Here is a 16,080-nt window from a genome sequence, read left to right as displayed (position 1 = left end):
ACACGGAATTTGTAAGGAAAAGTCGATTGTCTATAGAGATTTATGAGTGACATACCTGACAACTGCAGAAGATTCCCTTTCAAATGGTGGCGTACCTGACAAATTCCAGAAGTTTGTTGAATTACAACAATGGTGACGTACCTGACAACTATGTTGAAGAAGATTCCCTTTCAAATGGAATTAAACAACTATGGATTTCTTTAATTAGGATTTGATTAAACAATTAATTCTTTGAATCTACGATTAGATTGAAACCATATAGTTATTAAATCCAATCCGGAAAGGAACCGGCGAGGGAGATGGGCCAACGGATCACTGATTCAACCAGTGGGTGATTGGTTAAATCAATGGATCACTACATATATTTAAATATTATGTTTCATAATTTTTGATATAAGATATATGATATAAAGTATAATAAACAATATGTCATCGTAAATGCTCATTTAATTTAATTCGCTATAGAATAATTAATTCATATAAGAATTGACAAAACATAAATTTAATTAGTAATCCATGAAACTTCACGTGTAAAATTTTATCTGTGTTTAATGTAATTATCAAGGTTATTTACGAATTTTAAGTGCAACAAATTATTAAAAACATTATTTGTCTTTAAAATAAATTATGTAATATGTTATTTTTAAAATCCATTTTATAACTTATAGAATTTAGGGGGTCATAAGTTTTTATTAAAAGATTTCAAATAAATTTGTTTTAGAAAAATAAAAAAAGAATAAAAATAAAATTGACAAAATGTTCATATAGTATATGACAAAGTGGTCTAGTGGTAAGCATGTCATAGATATATGCCTCAAGTCTCAAATTCGAATCTTAGCAAGAGCGTGTTAAAATTTTTTCCACAAAATTGATTCGCCCACAAAACCAAGCGGTTCCCAATTTAATCCGATTGAACCGTTGAGTCATTAACCAGTCAACGGGTTTTGTGTTTAAACGGTCTAATTAGAGACCCAACCCAACCTAATGACAAGTTCATCTAGTTGATCAGTTCGACCACCAGACCGGGTCGGGTTTAATATATATGATTGAAACATATAGTTGATAGACTTTCTTTGTGTTGCCCAATTATACGGACATCATTGATTGGTAATAATTTATTTTTAACAAATTTTTGAAACATACAGCTGATAGATTTTTTTTTTACAAAGAAAATAATAATAATATCTCTAAATTTAGCATAATCAAATTTTAGATGTTAGAATTGGGTGTGTTTATTTATTAAAACAAGCATCAATAAAATCTGTACAGACTTAACTTAATTATCATGAAATATGTCATAGGACGACATATGTTTTTAATTTTGTTTTATTTGTTTGTATTGTGCTATTTGTTTACCTTATACTAGGAACTTTGACTTTTTTTCCTTTACTTTAAGAATAAGTAATGCATTTATTAAACAAGCATTCATGTTAGTAGTATAATTACCAGCTAATAAAATATTAAATTACATGAAATCAAGCAATTATGTTATTCCTTAGAGTGAATGGCCCAAAAGGTCACTAAACTATTAAAAATAGCATCCTTTGGTCACTAAACTTTTTTTGTGGTCGAAAAGGTCACTAAACTCGCAAAAACTCTCCAGCGTAGTCATTTTACCGAATTTCAACGGTTTCTCATCGGTTACAAGGGTCTTGAATTGAATAAATATTCTAATATGGGCAAAAATGTCCAAAAATTATTGGGGCAAGTGAACTCACAGACTGTTTCGTTCCCAAAGTTGACCAATCAACCGACATTCACTTCGTCTTCTCCGGTGAAGTTTACTGGCTGTGAACACTTCACTTTCCAATTTGACCCAGTGCAGAAGTTTACTAGCTGTGACCGAGATTCACTTTCCTCTCTGTCTCGTCACTTCCGACCTCCCCAGTCTCCCTATCCGTCCCACCACTAACCCCAACCCCACATCCAACTCCGACGACGATGACCCCTTTGAGCCCACAAGTTTCATCACTGCTTTCACCACGGCCGTGCCCAGATTGTTGGCGTTGATGGCAAGCGGGTCCTAGAAACAACTGTTAAGGCTGGTAATCTGTTCATAGTTCCCAGGTTTTTCGTTGTCTCGAAAATTGCTGATGCTGATGGTCTCGAGTGGTTCTCTATTGTCACAACTCCAGAGTCAGTACTCCTCAAATTCAATGCTTGATTGTTTTTTTTTTCCTCTCTATCTTGTAAATTCATTCTGACCGTGTTTTTATTTTTGGGTTTATTGCTGTGGTATGGCAGTCCCATTTTCACTCACATGGCTGGAAGAACATCGGTCTGGAAGGCCTTATCCCCGGAAGTGCTGCAGGCTTCCTTCAAGGTGTCCCCAGAAGTGGAGCAACAATTCCGCTCAAAGAGGACCGCAGAAGAAATCTTCTTTCCACCAAATTAAAGCGGGTTTCCCCAGTTCTTCAAATAAGTCTAGTCTCAAGTATAACGAGGTCGGATGTCTCAGTACCGTATTAGGTGGTTTTCCGGTGCTTAACACTGGAGTGACTGGACACAAAAAAGCTTGATATGAATGCTTCCTTTTCTTGCTCTTTTTTCATTTGATACGAGTAAACATTTTTGCCCTTTGACTATATTCCTCCATTCCACGTTGCCCATGCCACCGGATGAGAAACCGTTGAAATTCGGTAAAATGACTGCGCTGGAGAGTTTTTGCGAGTTTAGTGACCTTTTTTGCCACAAAAAAAGTTTGGTCTCCAGCTTTTGCGAGTTTAGTGACCTTTTTTGCCACAAAAAAAGTTTGGTGACCAAAGGATGCCATTTTTAATAGTTTAATGACCTTTTGGGCCATTCACTCTATTCCTTATTCGTTATTATGTCCTCATTGTCCATATCAAGTGAAAAAAAAAATATTTATGCATCTGCTCGAAAACAAACAGTTTAAACCTGGTCAAAACGCAATTGCAATCAAAACCATGACTCTACTAATCAACTTAAAATCACATACTCATACAAATTAATTTTAGAGAGCCTTTATTACTATTACTATTTTAAAACTTTTCCATGTCAAAATCATCTGAGTCATAAAATAGATTTGTTTAAACTATATAGTACGGAACAATATAGCCAAAACTACACCTGAGCTTTACACGCGTACAAGAACATGAAGCGTACCTAATACTAACTTTTGACAAAATTCACAACATGGCCACAGCAAAGATACAAAATTTAAAAAAAAAAAATTTGCGACCAAAGGCCACACATATCCTGAACTAAATAACTCAAACATATTCGTATTTCTAGAAAACCAGGTAATATTAGTGGCAATGTACATTTTCCCCCATGCAATTAAGTGATTCAAAAATTCGAATTTGAAAATAATCCAAAGAAAATGCGAAGGGAAATGGAAAAGCAATTACAATATGCTCCAAAAACTACAAACAGAATAACCATGAATTATAAAATGTTGGCCAACATCCATTTCATTAAAAAAAAAATAAAATAGAAGAGTGTTTCCTCATGGATTTAACATATCAGGCATAGATGATTAACCAAATAATTCCCACCCCCAAATTTTCAATTGCATACAAATATTTACAGATATCTTGCAAGAAAAAGCAAAACCCTTTACACAACTCAATATAGGCAAGTGGTCATTGTCAGTTCGTTCGTTATCCATCGATTAGTATACTAGAAATGGTCACAACTTTAATTCTTGACCTGACCAAATGAAAATAACAAATAAATAGATCAAAGGGGTGATTTCAAGACAGCTAATTATAACTGCCCTGCCCTTGTTTCCTTGAAAGTTTAGCTGAGGATAGGATACCAGTCTTGCTCTGGGAAGCCAATAGATGGGAAGGGATATAATAAAGGGGAGGATTTGTGGTGGGGTTGGAGGCGGACGGTGGAGGGGGAGGCGCTGGTGAACGGAAGAAGAAGGGTGAGAAGACGGAGGTGGTGGCGCTAGATATTGCAGATAAAGTTCTGGTTTACAACTGTCAACAAGTGTGTTTGAGATAATTTTGTAAAAAAAAATACAGTAGTACTTTTTTGATGTAATGGATACGAGATAAAAAGATAATTGAAAAATATATTGATGATGCAAACAAATCAATATATGTAAATAAAGTGTAAATAATGTGCAATCCAAACACACTCATTACGATCGCTGGTTACTTCCAACGTTTTAATGTTTTCAAAAGTTGATTTTTGATCAAAAGAATGACTTTAGTAAAAAACCAAAAAAGAGAAAAAAAACCCTCCCTCTTTTATACTCTTCTATTAAGCCATGCCATTTTTCTTTTTCTTCTTATATTTCCTTTTTATTTATTTTTTTATTTTTAAATGGGAAACAATATACATAGACTTAATTTTGGGTAGAAAAATGTTAATTGTAGAAACATATGCACTAAAAAAATTTTCAGTACAAAATTACGTGGTTTTTGAAGTAGAAATGTTCTATTTCCTTAAAGAAACAAAAATAGGAGTATTCTTCATATTTTTGTCAAAAGTACAACTATAAATACACGAAGGTTAACAAACAGCCCCTTAATTTCAACTAAAAACAATAATATTTAGTGAAATAAGCATTCAATTTTGCCAATTTCGACTTCGATTTGTGGACATTTTATATTTTTGTACTTTGAGGAAGGATTGGGTTGGGTGATAAAGTAGAAAGGATTGTAAATAGGAGTTTCTAAATTCAAAACTTCTCACTTGTAATATATATATATATGTTGTGGTTTAATTTCTTTTGATATATATGTTTGTTTATTGGTGTGTACATGAAGTTATCCCATTTTTTTCGACTTATCTATTTTGCGGCCTTTCCAAATTGGGTTCTTGAGAATCACATAAATCACATCTGGATGGATTACATGAAGTGTGGATTTTAGAATGCTGCCGCCTTTGCTTGTTTTGGTGATTATACCTGGTATGGATTCTGCTTCCTTTGAGATCTTTGGATCAACAATTTCCATTACCTGATGGGGAAGAGCCATCTTAACATAACTATGGAGACTAAAATCTTCTGTGAACATGCTGTCAGTAGGCCTTTTCCCTGTAAACAATTCGAGCAATAGAATACCATAGCTGTATACATCTCCTTGTGTTGATACCTCTCCACCCATGCCATATTCTGCAATTTCAAGTTCCAGGAGGACGGACAAGAATTATTAGCTGAAATGCTGAAGGGATTGAAAGGTCGAATAATTGTGGACATCTCAGACATTCTAACTGAAATATTGTTCAAACTTAAGAAGGCATGTAATTGTACCTGGAGCAACATATCCAACTGTTCCTCTAATTGCTACTGAGCTGCTTTGATGTTGATGGGGTTTACCTTCGATGGGGGAAAGAAATTTTGCTAGGCCAAAATCACTAACCAAGGCGCAAAAATCATCACCTAGCAGTATGTTGCTCGGCTTTAGATCACAGTGGATAATCGGTGTCCCACAATGGTTATGAAGGTAATCCAAGGCGGACGCAATGTCGATTGCAATATTCAGTCTTTGTATCAACTGGAGCTTCATTAGGCTTTGTCCTTCTTCCTCAGCTGAACTTGGATGTAACCAATTCTCTAAACTTCCATTGGGCACATATTCGAAAATCAAAGCTTTGAAATCGTTGTGTTTGAAGTCTAAACTTGAACAAGAGGTTATGATCTTGACGAGGTTTCGATGGCGGATGTTTCTCAACGCTACACATTCAGCCAAGAAGCTCTTATGGGCACCATGTTGGTGGAGCTTAAGAACCTTAACAGCAACCATTTGCTCACCAGGTTTGAGGACCCCTTTGTAAACAGAGCCATATTTACCTTCACCAATCAAATTTTCTGAAGAAAAACCATTGGTGGAATCATATAATTCTGCATATGAGAGAGCTTCTGATTCTGTTTTTCTGCTGCAGAGGTAAAAGGTAATTGTTGTTTTGAGCTTCTTAGTCTATGAATTGCATAGGCAGATATGAGTAGTAAAACTAAAGCTAGAGGAATAGTAATGGCAATAACTATTACTATAGGAGTAGACAGCTTTGCTTTCTTTTTGGTAGGTTTCGGACAAGATGATAAGTTCAATGCTTTGATTCCTCCGCATAGCTTTCCATTCCCCAGTGCTGAAAAGGCACTAGAGTTTGCAAAGATCCCATCCATTGGCACTTCACCCTCTAGCATATTATAGGAAAGATTTAGAGTGCTGATGAATTTTAATTTTGCCAAAGAAGCTGGAATTTGCTCTGACAAATTATTCTGAGATAGATCTATGACCTGAATGCTTATCAATTCTCCTAAAGTAGAAGGTACAGAGCCTTCCAAAAAGTTACCTTTCAACCGAAGATATTCCAACATCTCACAACCATCAATAGAGGTTGGAATTTCACCAGATAATTTCTTTTCTGAAATATCCAATGACACAAGATTCTTCAAATTGCCAACTTCTGATGGTAATGATCCGGTGAATTGGTTTTGAGCTAAGAGGAGGCCAAGAGAGAGAGATGAAAGACCAAGAAGTTCTTTAGGTAAAGCTCCACTTAGGCGATTCTGACTAACAGTAAATCCTTGCAAGTTACTGCAGTTACTCAAAGAAACAGGAATGTTACCTGTAAGCATGTTCTGTTCTAATACAAGAATCTGTAGTTCAGAAATGTCACCGATTGTTGAAGGGATTTCTCCTGTGAAACTATTTTCAGACAGATAAAGCTCCTGCATTTTACAAGTTTGCCCACGGAATCAGGAATAATGCCTGAGAGAAAAATGTTACGCACATCGAGATAGCCCAAGCTTGCAAGGTTTCCAATCCCAGAAGTTAAGCTACCAGATATAATGTTATCATTCAGCCAAAAAGATGTGAGTTTGGTTGAAAGATTGGCAATGGCAGTTGGTAGTATGCCTCCAATTTGAATTCTTGACAAAATATTTGTAGATTTGTGCAATTTGATAAGGAAGAAATAAAGCTAATATCATTTGCTTTATCAGTTCCAAGGGGATTATGGCCAAAATGTAAAACCTGAAGTTCTTTCAGGCTACCTAGATTTTGTGGAATTGGTCCTGTGAGTGAATTGTCTCCTATGCTAATTTTTATGAGCCCTGAAGCATTTGCTAATGTAGTGGGAATTGATCCAAAGAATAGGTTCAAATCAGCCAAAAATAAAGTAAGGTTTGGAAGAGTCAATCCCACAGTAACAGGAAACTGTCCACTTAATAGATTGTTAGTAATAGAAAAGATCTGGAGAGTCGAAATGTTGTAGAGCTGAGGAGGAACTGCACCTAAAAGTTTATTTGAGGACAGCTCAAGGACATGCAGATTTGAAAGCCGACAAATCTCAGATGGAATATTTCCACCTAGATTGTTTCTTGATATGCTAAATATCTGAAGAGAGGAAATATTACCCAAAGACGGTGGAATACTGCCTGAGAAATTATTACTGGAAAGGCTCAGAGCATAAAGCTTAGATAAAGTGCTCAGGTCATCTCGAATTCCCCCGATGAGCCTGGTACCCCTTAAATCAAGAATACTTAGCTCTAAACAACCAGTGATATTTAATGGAAGTTCTCCCTCAAAGGAATTATTGGCAAAACGAAGATATTGAAGCCGAAAAAGTCTGCCTACTTCTTCAGGAATCATACCATGAAAATTGTTATCCTGAATATTGAGTTCTCTGAGGAAGGTAAGGTTTCCTATAGAGGGAGAAAGAGAACCAACCAAGTGAAATGATGACATATTTAAGACAGTGACTCTTTGATGAAGCTGGCCACATGTGACTCCACGCCAATCACAAAAATGAACAGAATCATTCCAGGAGCTTAGAGCCTGGAATGGAGCTTCTTGTATTACTCGTCTCGAAATGAATTGCAGCAGCAGAAGCAGGAATAAAGATATGAAAAAGAGTATAAAACAAACAACAAGATGAGGTTGCTTGCCTGAAATTCTTCCTTTCATATGCCATTGCGTACGAGAATTAAAGCTCAGAAAAGCAGATGATAGTTAACTACTCAGAATGTGGATAACGCATATATGCAACAAAAGCATATGCATCTTCTCCTGAGTTGATGTTTCATAAGAAGTTTACTAGTATCCTCTTTTCCTGTTCATGGCGTAAACACGAAAATGACCTTTCCCTTGCTATTATGCATCGAAGTGAGTGAGGAACAGGGGACGAAAATGTGAAAGTGGCTTAGAGATATATAGGATGATATATCAATATCTGTTATTATATCACATAATTTGGACTTAGCAAGGGACGCAGTCTTGATCATCAAAGCAATTTGAAAGCATTCTCTGCCCACTTTTTGGACTTTAACATCATTAATAACATATTAGGAAAAATGCTAAATATATTATTTATTTTTTCGTCTACTCCATCACGTCTAAATTCAGATTCCTATTCCAAAGAATGACGCTAGGACACTATTTCGAAATAAAGAAAGCCACAAGAAAAAAAATGGATTTAGTAATAAATCAAAAAGGAAAGCCTCACCACAAATTCTGTAGAAGTTTAGGAAATAATGTATATACCATTTATGAATTAGCAAGGTTTCTCTACTTCTAATGAAAATTTATCCATATTACTAATTTATTCTCCATTTTCAATTATAGAAGAGGGAAAATCGAACTTGCAATTGTTGTAACAGGCAATCCCACAATGTTTAGATGCTACTTGTCTCTATATCTTTGTACTAAACCAAAACATTCTTAACCAAGAATCAAGATAATTGTACAAATCAAATCTTCATAAACGTAGAAACACATATATGTCTAACTATCTAAGGAACTAATTATGGTTGAATAGCAATACAGAGTCATGATTTTATTAAATGCTGATGACTGCAACAGTGTCCATTCACCATCTTAGAGGAACTCTTCTTTCCATTCACCATTTATCCAGTGTCCAATGCAAACTTGAGGGATATGAGAAATTGTCTGATAATCTTCACTTTGTTTATCCAAATTCTGTACTTCGTGGATTAGCTCATCAGACATATCACCCAACCCAAGACCTTTGAGCTCCGTCAAGTTTTGGAGGCCCAAAGGCAGGCCCTCCATAAGCTTGCAACCAGCAATAAGAAACCGTTGGAGACTGGATATCGATTCCTCTTCCACTCTTACCCATTTCAGTCTTTTTAATTGCACAAGCCTTAATTCCTGGAGTTTTCGGAATCCTCCAGCCTTAAAGCACAATGTCTCCCCTTCATAAGCACGAAGGAGAGAAAGGTCTGCCAGATTGGGCAAGTGTCCAAGGCAGTCTATTGCATTCTCATCTTCACTCAACCCACTATTGTACAAGGCTAAAGTGCGCAAGGATTGAAGTGATATTACCCATTCCGGTACTCTCTCTAAACGCCCAGTCAACCACAAACTTGTAAGAAATCCAAGTCTTGGAGAGACGGAATGTTGGAGATCAAGGGTCTCCTCTTCTTTAATGGAGCAGATGATTAACTCTCGAAGGTTGGTCAGCCTTGACAGGGAGTAGAGCAACTCTTTTCCATCTTCTCTCCTCAACTTTGTGATGGATAATTGCCGCAACTGAATGAGCTTCCCAATCTCCCTTACTATTTTACCACTGTTTGCTTCTATAATTCTTAGAGTCTCCAAGGAGGTAAGCTTTCCAATTCCATCCGGAGATTTATATAACCTTAATATTTTTTATTTATTAAATTTCTTTTATTGAATTCATTTTCATATTTATATAACCTTAATATTGTGAATTTATATTTTCATGAATTCATTTTTTCATCAAATGGGGAATGTAATGCAATTTCCGACAAAATCATATTACCATAAAAAATGATCTTTGAGTTAGCAAGTAGCAGCATTGGGTAATCAAATTAGTCCACTGAGCCTGAATGACATTGATTTACACTCTAGAATGATCAATAATTTGCTTAAAAAAGATATGACATTTTGGTAAGAATGAATATATCTTCTCCCTGGATTAAACCAAAAGAATGAACATTTTGGTTTATTCATATATGAAGTTGACGTTTTCACTTCCTCAAAAGCATGAAAACAAAAAGGCAAAGGAAATAGCTAACAAGAAATAAACATGCAAGTGCCTTATACTCATGATTCCCACCAAAAATTAAATTAACAAATAAAGGAAAAAATAGATATATAGTCATATTCCAACAGATATCAAGATGGCCAAGGCACTTAGATTGTTGAATCTTTATCCTCATCATTGTCCAAAGATAGCAGGTCTAAACTGACTGAAATGCTAGAAATTCTTGTGGATCATGACTAGTAACACTGCTAGATTATATTTGTTGGTATGACTAGAAAAACTGTTAGAGATAATTTTTACATAAATTAAATTTTTTGGTGAAATATTTGGGCCCAATGGGTACCCAAGTATTTCCCAAAATTTCCCATCAATTAATGGGTATAATTGGGATTTGTCCCATTTTAAATCCAATATCAAATTACAATACCCTTCCCGCCCAAAGTCCCTATGGGTATGGGTAGCCCATTGAGATTTGGAACAAATTGCCACTCTATCCTAATCGAAAGAGTGATACTAGAACACTGTTTCGAATTTTGTTTTTGAGCAAAAAAAATAACTTTTTCAAAATAAAAAAAAAAGACACAGGAAAAGGAAAAAGAAAAGGATTTATTACAAAGAATCAAGATAATTTTACAAATCAAATCTTTATGCACATAAAAACACATACATATCTAAGGACTAAATGTGGTTGAACAACAATCTAGAGTCACGCCTTTATTAGAAAGATAAGAAGTAGGAAAAAGTAAGAAGGCCACAACTAGATTTTTTTTTCCCTAAAAATATAATTGACATCGAAGACTGTAAGTCAAATATTGAGATTGTCTTTTACCTATTCTTTTCTTAGAGGAACTCTATTTCCCATTCACCATTTATCAAGTGTCCAATGCAAACTCGAGGGATATGAGAAATTGTTTGATAATCTTCACTTTGTTTTTCCAAATTAGCTTATCAGACATTTCAGCCAACCCAAGAAATTTAAGTTCGGTCAAGTTTTGGAGGCCCAAGGCAAGCCCTCCATAAGCTTGCATCCAGCAATAACAAATTTTTGGAGACTAAGTATCGATTTCTCTTCCACTCTTACCCATTTCAGTCTTTTTAACTGCACAAGCTGTAATTGCCAGAGTTTACGGAATCCTCCAACCTTAAAACACAATATCTCCCCTTCATAAGCACGATGGAGAGTAAGCTGTATCAAATTGGGCAACTGTCCAAGACTGCCTATTGCATTCTCCTCTTCCCTTAAACAACTATCTCCAAATCTATTTCATAAAACACAGAGGTTTTGAATTTTAATTCCCTCATCCTTTCCTATTTCTTAAATCCCACCCCTCCCTTGCTAGGGAAAAAAAAATCTCCAAATCTTTTCTTTTCTTTTCTTGAGAATTTTTTCATGAATTTATTATTTCTTCTGTCCGTTGATTTTCTTAGCATAATCTGATAGCTGACAACAGCCGAAGCGATTATTTGTTCTGCCAGAGCTGTTTTTCTCAAAATGCCCAAGTTGCCCTTCACTAGTCAATTCCTTTGCCTTTAACGTTTCGTTTAACTTTTTGTTCTGCCAGAGTAACTTGCAAGACTGTTCTGCTAACCATAGTCAGACAAAGCAATCTTTCTGAGCATATTCTTAGTAAAGAATATCTGTAGAACTTTTTAAATGTAAAGTTTGAAACAAAAGCTACAAGAGGATATTTCAGTGATTAATCCGTTCCGAATTTTGCAGCCCCAAAACTGTAATCTGCTGGTAGATTATACCAAAGCAATCTTCATGTTACAAGCAATATAAAAGACAACACCAACCCAATTGAAAACCTTGATAAATCAAACCCGAACTGAAAGTTTCTTTTTTTTTTTTTTTTTAATTAGACCAAGTTATAAATTTTGTAGATAAATTTTTGCTGTGTTATGTGTTCTGTGATCACCAGCACTGTCAAATAAACCACAAACAAAGTAACTATTGACAAAAAATAAATCAAGCATATTTTAGAGTCTTTGTTGACTCTCAATCACTTGAATGGTTTTGGTTAGATCTCTATGGAACTTGATTATGAGTCCAATCCTAAGTTTGACATAGGAAGTTGGTTTGACAGAAGATATGTTTATTGGTAGGTGAGAGATTTTTGAAAATTTTGATATAGTTGAAAATTATGATTTGCATACATTATTTTAGGTAACTGACGAAGATGAATTTGTCAGTGAATGTTTTGATTTGAATGAAAACGTGCATGAAAATATCTATGAAAACTTTTGTGGCAAAAATTATTTGCAAAAAGAAAGGCATGAACTATTGTTTGGAAATTGTTTGCGAAAAGAGACCCAGTCTTGATCATTGAATCAATTTGAAAATCTCAGCATTCTCCACTCTCGTTTTGGACTTTTACATCCTTAATAATCTCTTACTAGCGAAAATGATAAATATAGTCCCCCACATTTCCAAAAATATTTATTTTCCATTTAGTCCATCAAGTATTTTCCAAAAATATTTATTTTCCATTTAGTCCATCAAGTATACATTCAAGTTCCTAATCCAAAGAAAGCCACAAGGAGAAAAAGGGATTTACTAATAAACCAAAAAGGAAAACGTCACCACAAATTCTGTAGAAGTCCAGGAAATAATGTATATACCCTTTATGAATTAGCGAGGTTTCCCTACTCCTAATGCAAATTTATCCATATTACTAATTTATTCCCCATTTTCAATTATAGAAGAGGGAAAATTGAACTTGTAATTGTTGTAACAGGCAATCCCACAATATTCATAAACGTAGAAACACATATATGTCTAACTATCTAAGGAACTAATTATGGTTGAATAGCAATATAGAGTCATGATTTTATTACAAGGATAAGAAGTAGGAAAAAGCAATTGACAACAAACATCATAATTTAAATGTTGATGACTGCAACAGATTGTCCTTTACCTATCTTTTCTTAGAGGAACTCTTCTTTCCATTCACCATTTATCCAGCGTCCAATGCCAACTTGAGGGATATGAGAAATTGTCTGATAATCTTCACTCTGTTTATCCAAATTCTGTACTTCGTGGATTAGCTCATCAGACATATCAAGCAACCCAAGAACTTTAAGCTCGGTCAAGTTGTGGAGGCCCAAAGGCAGGCCCTCCATTAGCTTGCAACCAACAATAACAAACTGTTGGAGATTGGGCATCGATTCCTCTTCCACTCTTACCCATTTCAGTCTTTTTAATTGCCCAAGGCCTAACATCTGGAGTTTTGGGAATGTTCCAGCCTTAAAGCACAATGCCTCCCCTTCATAAGCACGACCGAGACTAAGAGCTGCCAGATTGGGCAAGTGTCCAAGGCAGTCTATTGCATTCTCATCTTCACTCAACTCACTATTCTGCAAGATTAAAGTGCCCAAGGATTGAAGTGAAATCACCCATTCTGGTACTCTCTCTAAATGCCCATTCAACGATAGCCTTATAAGAAATCCAAGTCTTGGAGAGACGGAATGTTGGAGATCAAGGGTCTCCTCTTCTTTAATGGACCCGATGTGTAACCCTCGAAGGTTGGTCAGCCTTGACAGGGAGTAGACCAACTCCTTTCCATCTTCTCTTCTCAGCTTTGTTATGGATAATTGCCGCAACTGAACGAGCTTCCCAATCTCCCTTACTACTTTACCACTGTTTGCTTCTATACATGAAAGGCTCTCCAAGGAAGTAAGCTTTCCAATTCCATCCGGAGATTTAAAGCCCCAAAGTGCAAAGTTATTTGAATAATCACCCGCTCTGCCTACGCGAAGGGTACGGAGTTTACTCAGCTTTAGAATTTCCACAGGCAACTCCGTTATAGTGGTTCCGAACAGATTTAAAAATTCTAGGTTTTGAAGCTGCCCAATAGATTTTGGAATGATTTTAACTCTGGTGCCACTTAGATCCAGATACTCGAGCTGAAATAGTTTGAAAACTTCCTTTGGGATGCTGTCCAGTTCCGCACTTGCTAAGTTTAAAACCTTCAGGAACTTGGGACCACCACATAAAAACTTGGACAACAATGAAGTTGTGAGAGAATCTTCATACCCGAATGTTTCCACGGACCGAAGACACTTTAAGCTGCTGAAGCCTTGTGGAGGATTACCAGTGAAGTTATGGATTGCCAGGTGTCGAACTTTGTCAGGCCATCTTGTGCAATATCCAGTGATTATGGCTGTGAAGCTCTGCTCTTTAGATTTTGAAACAATGATTTCACGCAGAAAATCATGAAGACCACAGTTCACCAATTTGCCATCAGCCCACATTTTTTTAACTTGAATTAAGCTTCTGTTGATGAGTTCTTTTAGATATCGCATAGCAATATCAGTGGCTATCATTCCTTCTTCTTCTTCTATAAATCCCAGTGCTATCCATTTACCAAGTATGTCTTGGACATCAATTGGATAATCTTCAGGATAGATACTTAGATATAATAGGCAGTTTTTAAGATGGTGAGGCAAATCACTATAGCTAAATAAGAGTATCTTTCTAATTCTATCAAGCTTACCGCTACCATCTACCTCACTGCCAAAGCCACGAAAAATCATCTCCCATTCATCTATCTTATCCTTGTCCTTCAAAGCCAAAACACCACCCATTGTTACAATTCCAAGTGGTAGGCCCTCACATTTTTTTAGTATTTTTCTACAAACTTCTTCTAGATTTGAAGGGCAACCATTACTTTGAAATGTTCTATTGCAAAAAAGAGTCCAAGAATCTTCATAAGAGAGAGGACTCATCTTATGGATAAAGTCATGGGATGCTAAACAGGATGCAGAAGCTACATCGGTAATTCGTGTTGTCAATACAACACGACTAGCGATGTTGTAGTCAGGCAACACGTATTTGATAGCTTCCCAGGCATCTAGACTCCACACATCATCAAGGACAAGGATGTACCTTCTTTCTTTGAGGAAGTCTCTGACAAATTGACTCAGTCTAACACGATTCATGGATTCCACTTGCGGAGGCACCGGCTGTCTGATTTCCTCGTACAATTGTTGAATCAAGTCCTTGATGATGACATTGAACTGAAAATTTTGAGAAACGGTTATCCAGGCATGGCTCTGAAATTGTTTCTTCACAACAGCATCGTCGTAGACCTTTTTCACCAGGGTGGTCTTACCGAGTCCCCCCATTCCCACCACTGAAACTACTTTCAAGTGGGAATTGTCATCAAGGACTTCAGAAATGAGTTCTTTTTTGGGCTGATCGATGCCAACAAGTTTAGCTTCTTCAATTAGGAGTGCCTGATCACGAATATCATAATCTGCATTTGCCACATTGGAAGAGCTGGAGCCTATTTCTTGAGTACCATACAGAGACTGGTACCTCTGATGCCTTGCAGAAATCTCTACAACTCTGGCCTTGATATCTTTTATCTCCAAAGAAATCTGATGGCGGGCTTTCAGATTCATTATTGAGTTGTAGATCTTTCCAACACGGCCAATGAATCCATCCGCATGTCCACGAGCAAAGCGGAAGGCAAAATCATCAAGAACATCCACTGTATCATAAGCACTCGAACCTGCTTGACCCATTCTTGGAGTTGAGAGTCATTGTCCTCCTTTGCTTCAGCTTGTCTAAGGAAAGCCTTCATGCTCCCGAGTTCATCTTTGATGAACTGAACATCTGGTCGAAGTCCCCCCAAAAGTTTGGTCTCTTGGGAAAGTAAGGCTGAGAGTTGGTTAATCAGAAAGCCTACAACACTCTCAGCCATATTGCTGAAAAAAATTTCTTGAGTGCTAGTTTTCTTATCAAGAAAATTTCAAGAATTTTTGCAAATTTCGGAAAATGTGCTGTTTTTCATTTTTCTTTTGTAGTACAGAGGTTGTGAAAGATTAGCTACTCAAGAATGATATGATTTCAAAAGAATAGCTACTCAAGAATTATATGAATTTAGGAAAATATGTTTTTTTTTCCTTTCCCAGTATACAGATTGAGTTTTATTTGGCACATTGGTAGTATGCCCAGAATGACCAAAACTTGTTGTAGAGAAAAAGTGAAAGATTAGTCTACTTGAAAAGAAAAGCATAGAGAGCATAACCTAAGAAATAGGCAAAGGATAGCTATTCTCTTGGTCTAAGAAAGGCATAGAGAAAATTTACTTTTTTTAGAAAAAAAAATTAGATACTTTAAGT

General features: G+C 36.1%; 1 protein-coding gene, 1 long non-coding RNA gene and 1 pseudogene across 2 annotated transcripts; 1 reads left to right on the top strand and 2 right to left on the bottom strand.

Moving 5' to 3' along the window:
• The first annotated feature begins 1,657 nt into the window (after positions 1-1,657).
• Positions 1,658-2,551, top strand: LOC113702707 (uncharacterized). The gene is made up of 2 exons (XR_003451251.2): positions 1,658-2,136; positions 2,245-2,551. It is a non-coding gene; the product is annotated as an uncharacterized lncRNA (long non-coding RNA).
• A 2,151-nt stretch (positions 2,552-4,702) lies between these two features.
• LOC113703852 (LRR receptor-like serine/threonine-protein kinase EFR) lies at positions 4,703-8,074 on the bottom strand (annotated as a pseudogene).
• Positions 8,075-8,798: 724 nt separating this feature from the next.
• LOC113703456 (disease resistance protein RPM1-like) lies at positions 8,799-15,480 on the bottom strand. Its single transcript, XM_027224824.2, has 3 exons — positions 12,890-15,480; positions 11,033-11,210; positions 8,799-9,551 (listed from the first exon to the last, which is right to left on the bottom strand). The coding sequence occupies exons 1-3, from the start codon at positions 15,478-15,480 to the stop codon at positions 8,799-8,801; spliced, it is 3,522 nt and encodes a 1,173-aa protein (XP_027080625.2).
• Between the last annotated feature and the right edge of the window lie 600 nt (positions 15,481-16,080).

This window comes from Coffea arabica, chromosome 8e, assembly GCF_036785885.1.
Source record: "Coffea arabica cultivar ET-39 chromosome 8e, Coffea Arabica ET-39 HiFi, whole genome shotgun sequence".
NCBI classification, from domain to species: domain Eukaryota; kingdom Viridiplantae; phylum Streptophyta; class Magnoliopsida; order Gentianales; family Rubiaceae; genus Coffea; species Coffea arabica.
This window is presented reverse-complemented; position numbering and strand designations above follow the sequence as displayed.

Coding starts and splice junctions, on each gene's coding strand:
- LOC113703456 (XM_027224824.2), bottom strand. CDS start 15,480: ATGGGTCAAGCAGGTTCGAGTGCTTATGATACAGTGGATGTTCTTGAT. Junction 11,211..12,889: donor AATGGTGAATGGAAAGAAGA/GTTCCTCTAAGA, acceptor TTTATGAAATAG/ATTTGGAGATAGTTGTTTAA. Junction 9,552..11,032: donor AGTTAAAAAGACTGAAATGG/GTAAGAGTGGAA, acceptor GGAATTGGAAAG/CTTACCTCCTTGGAGACTCT.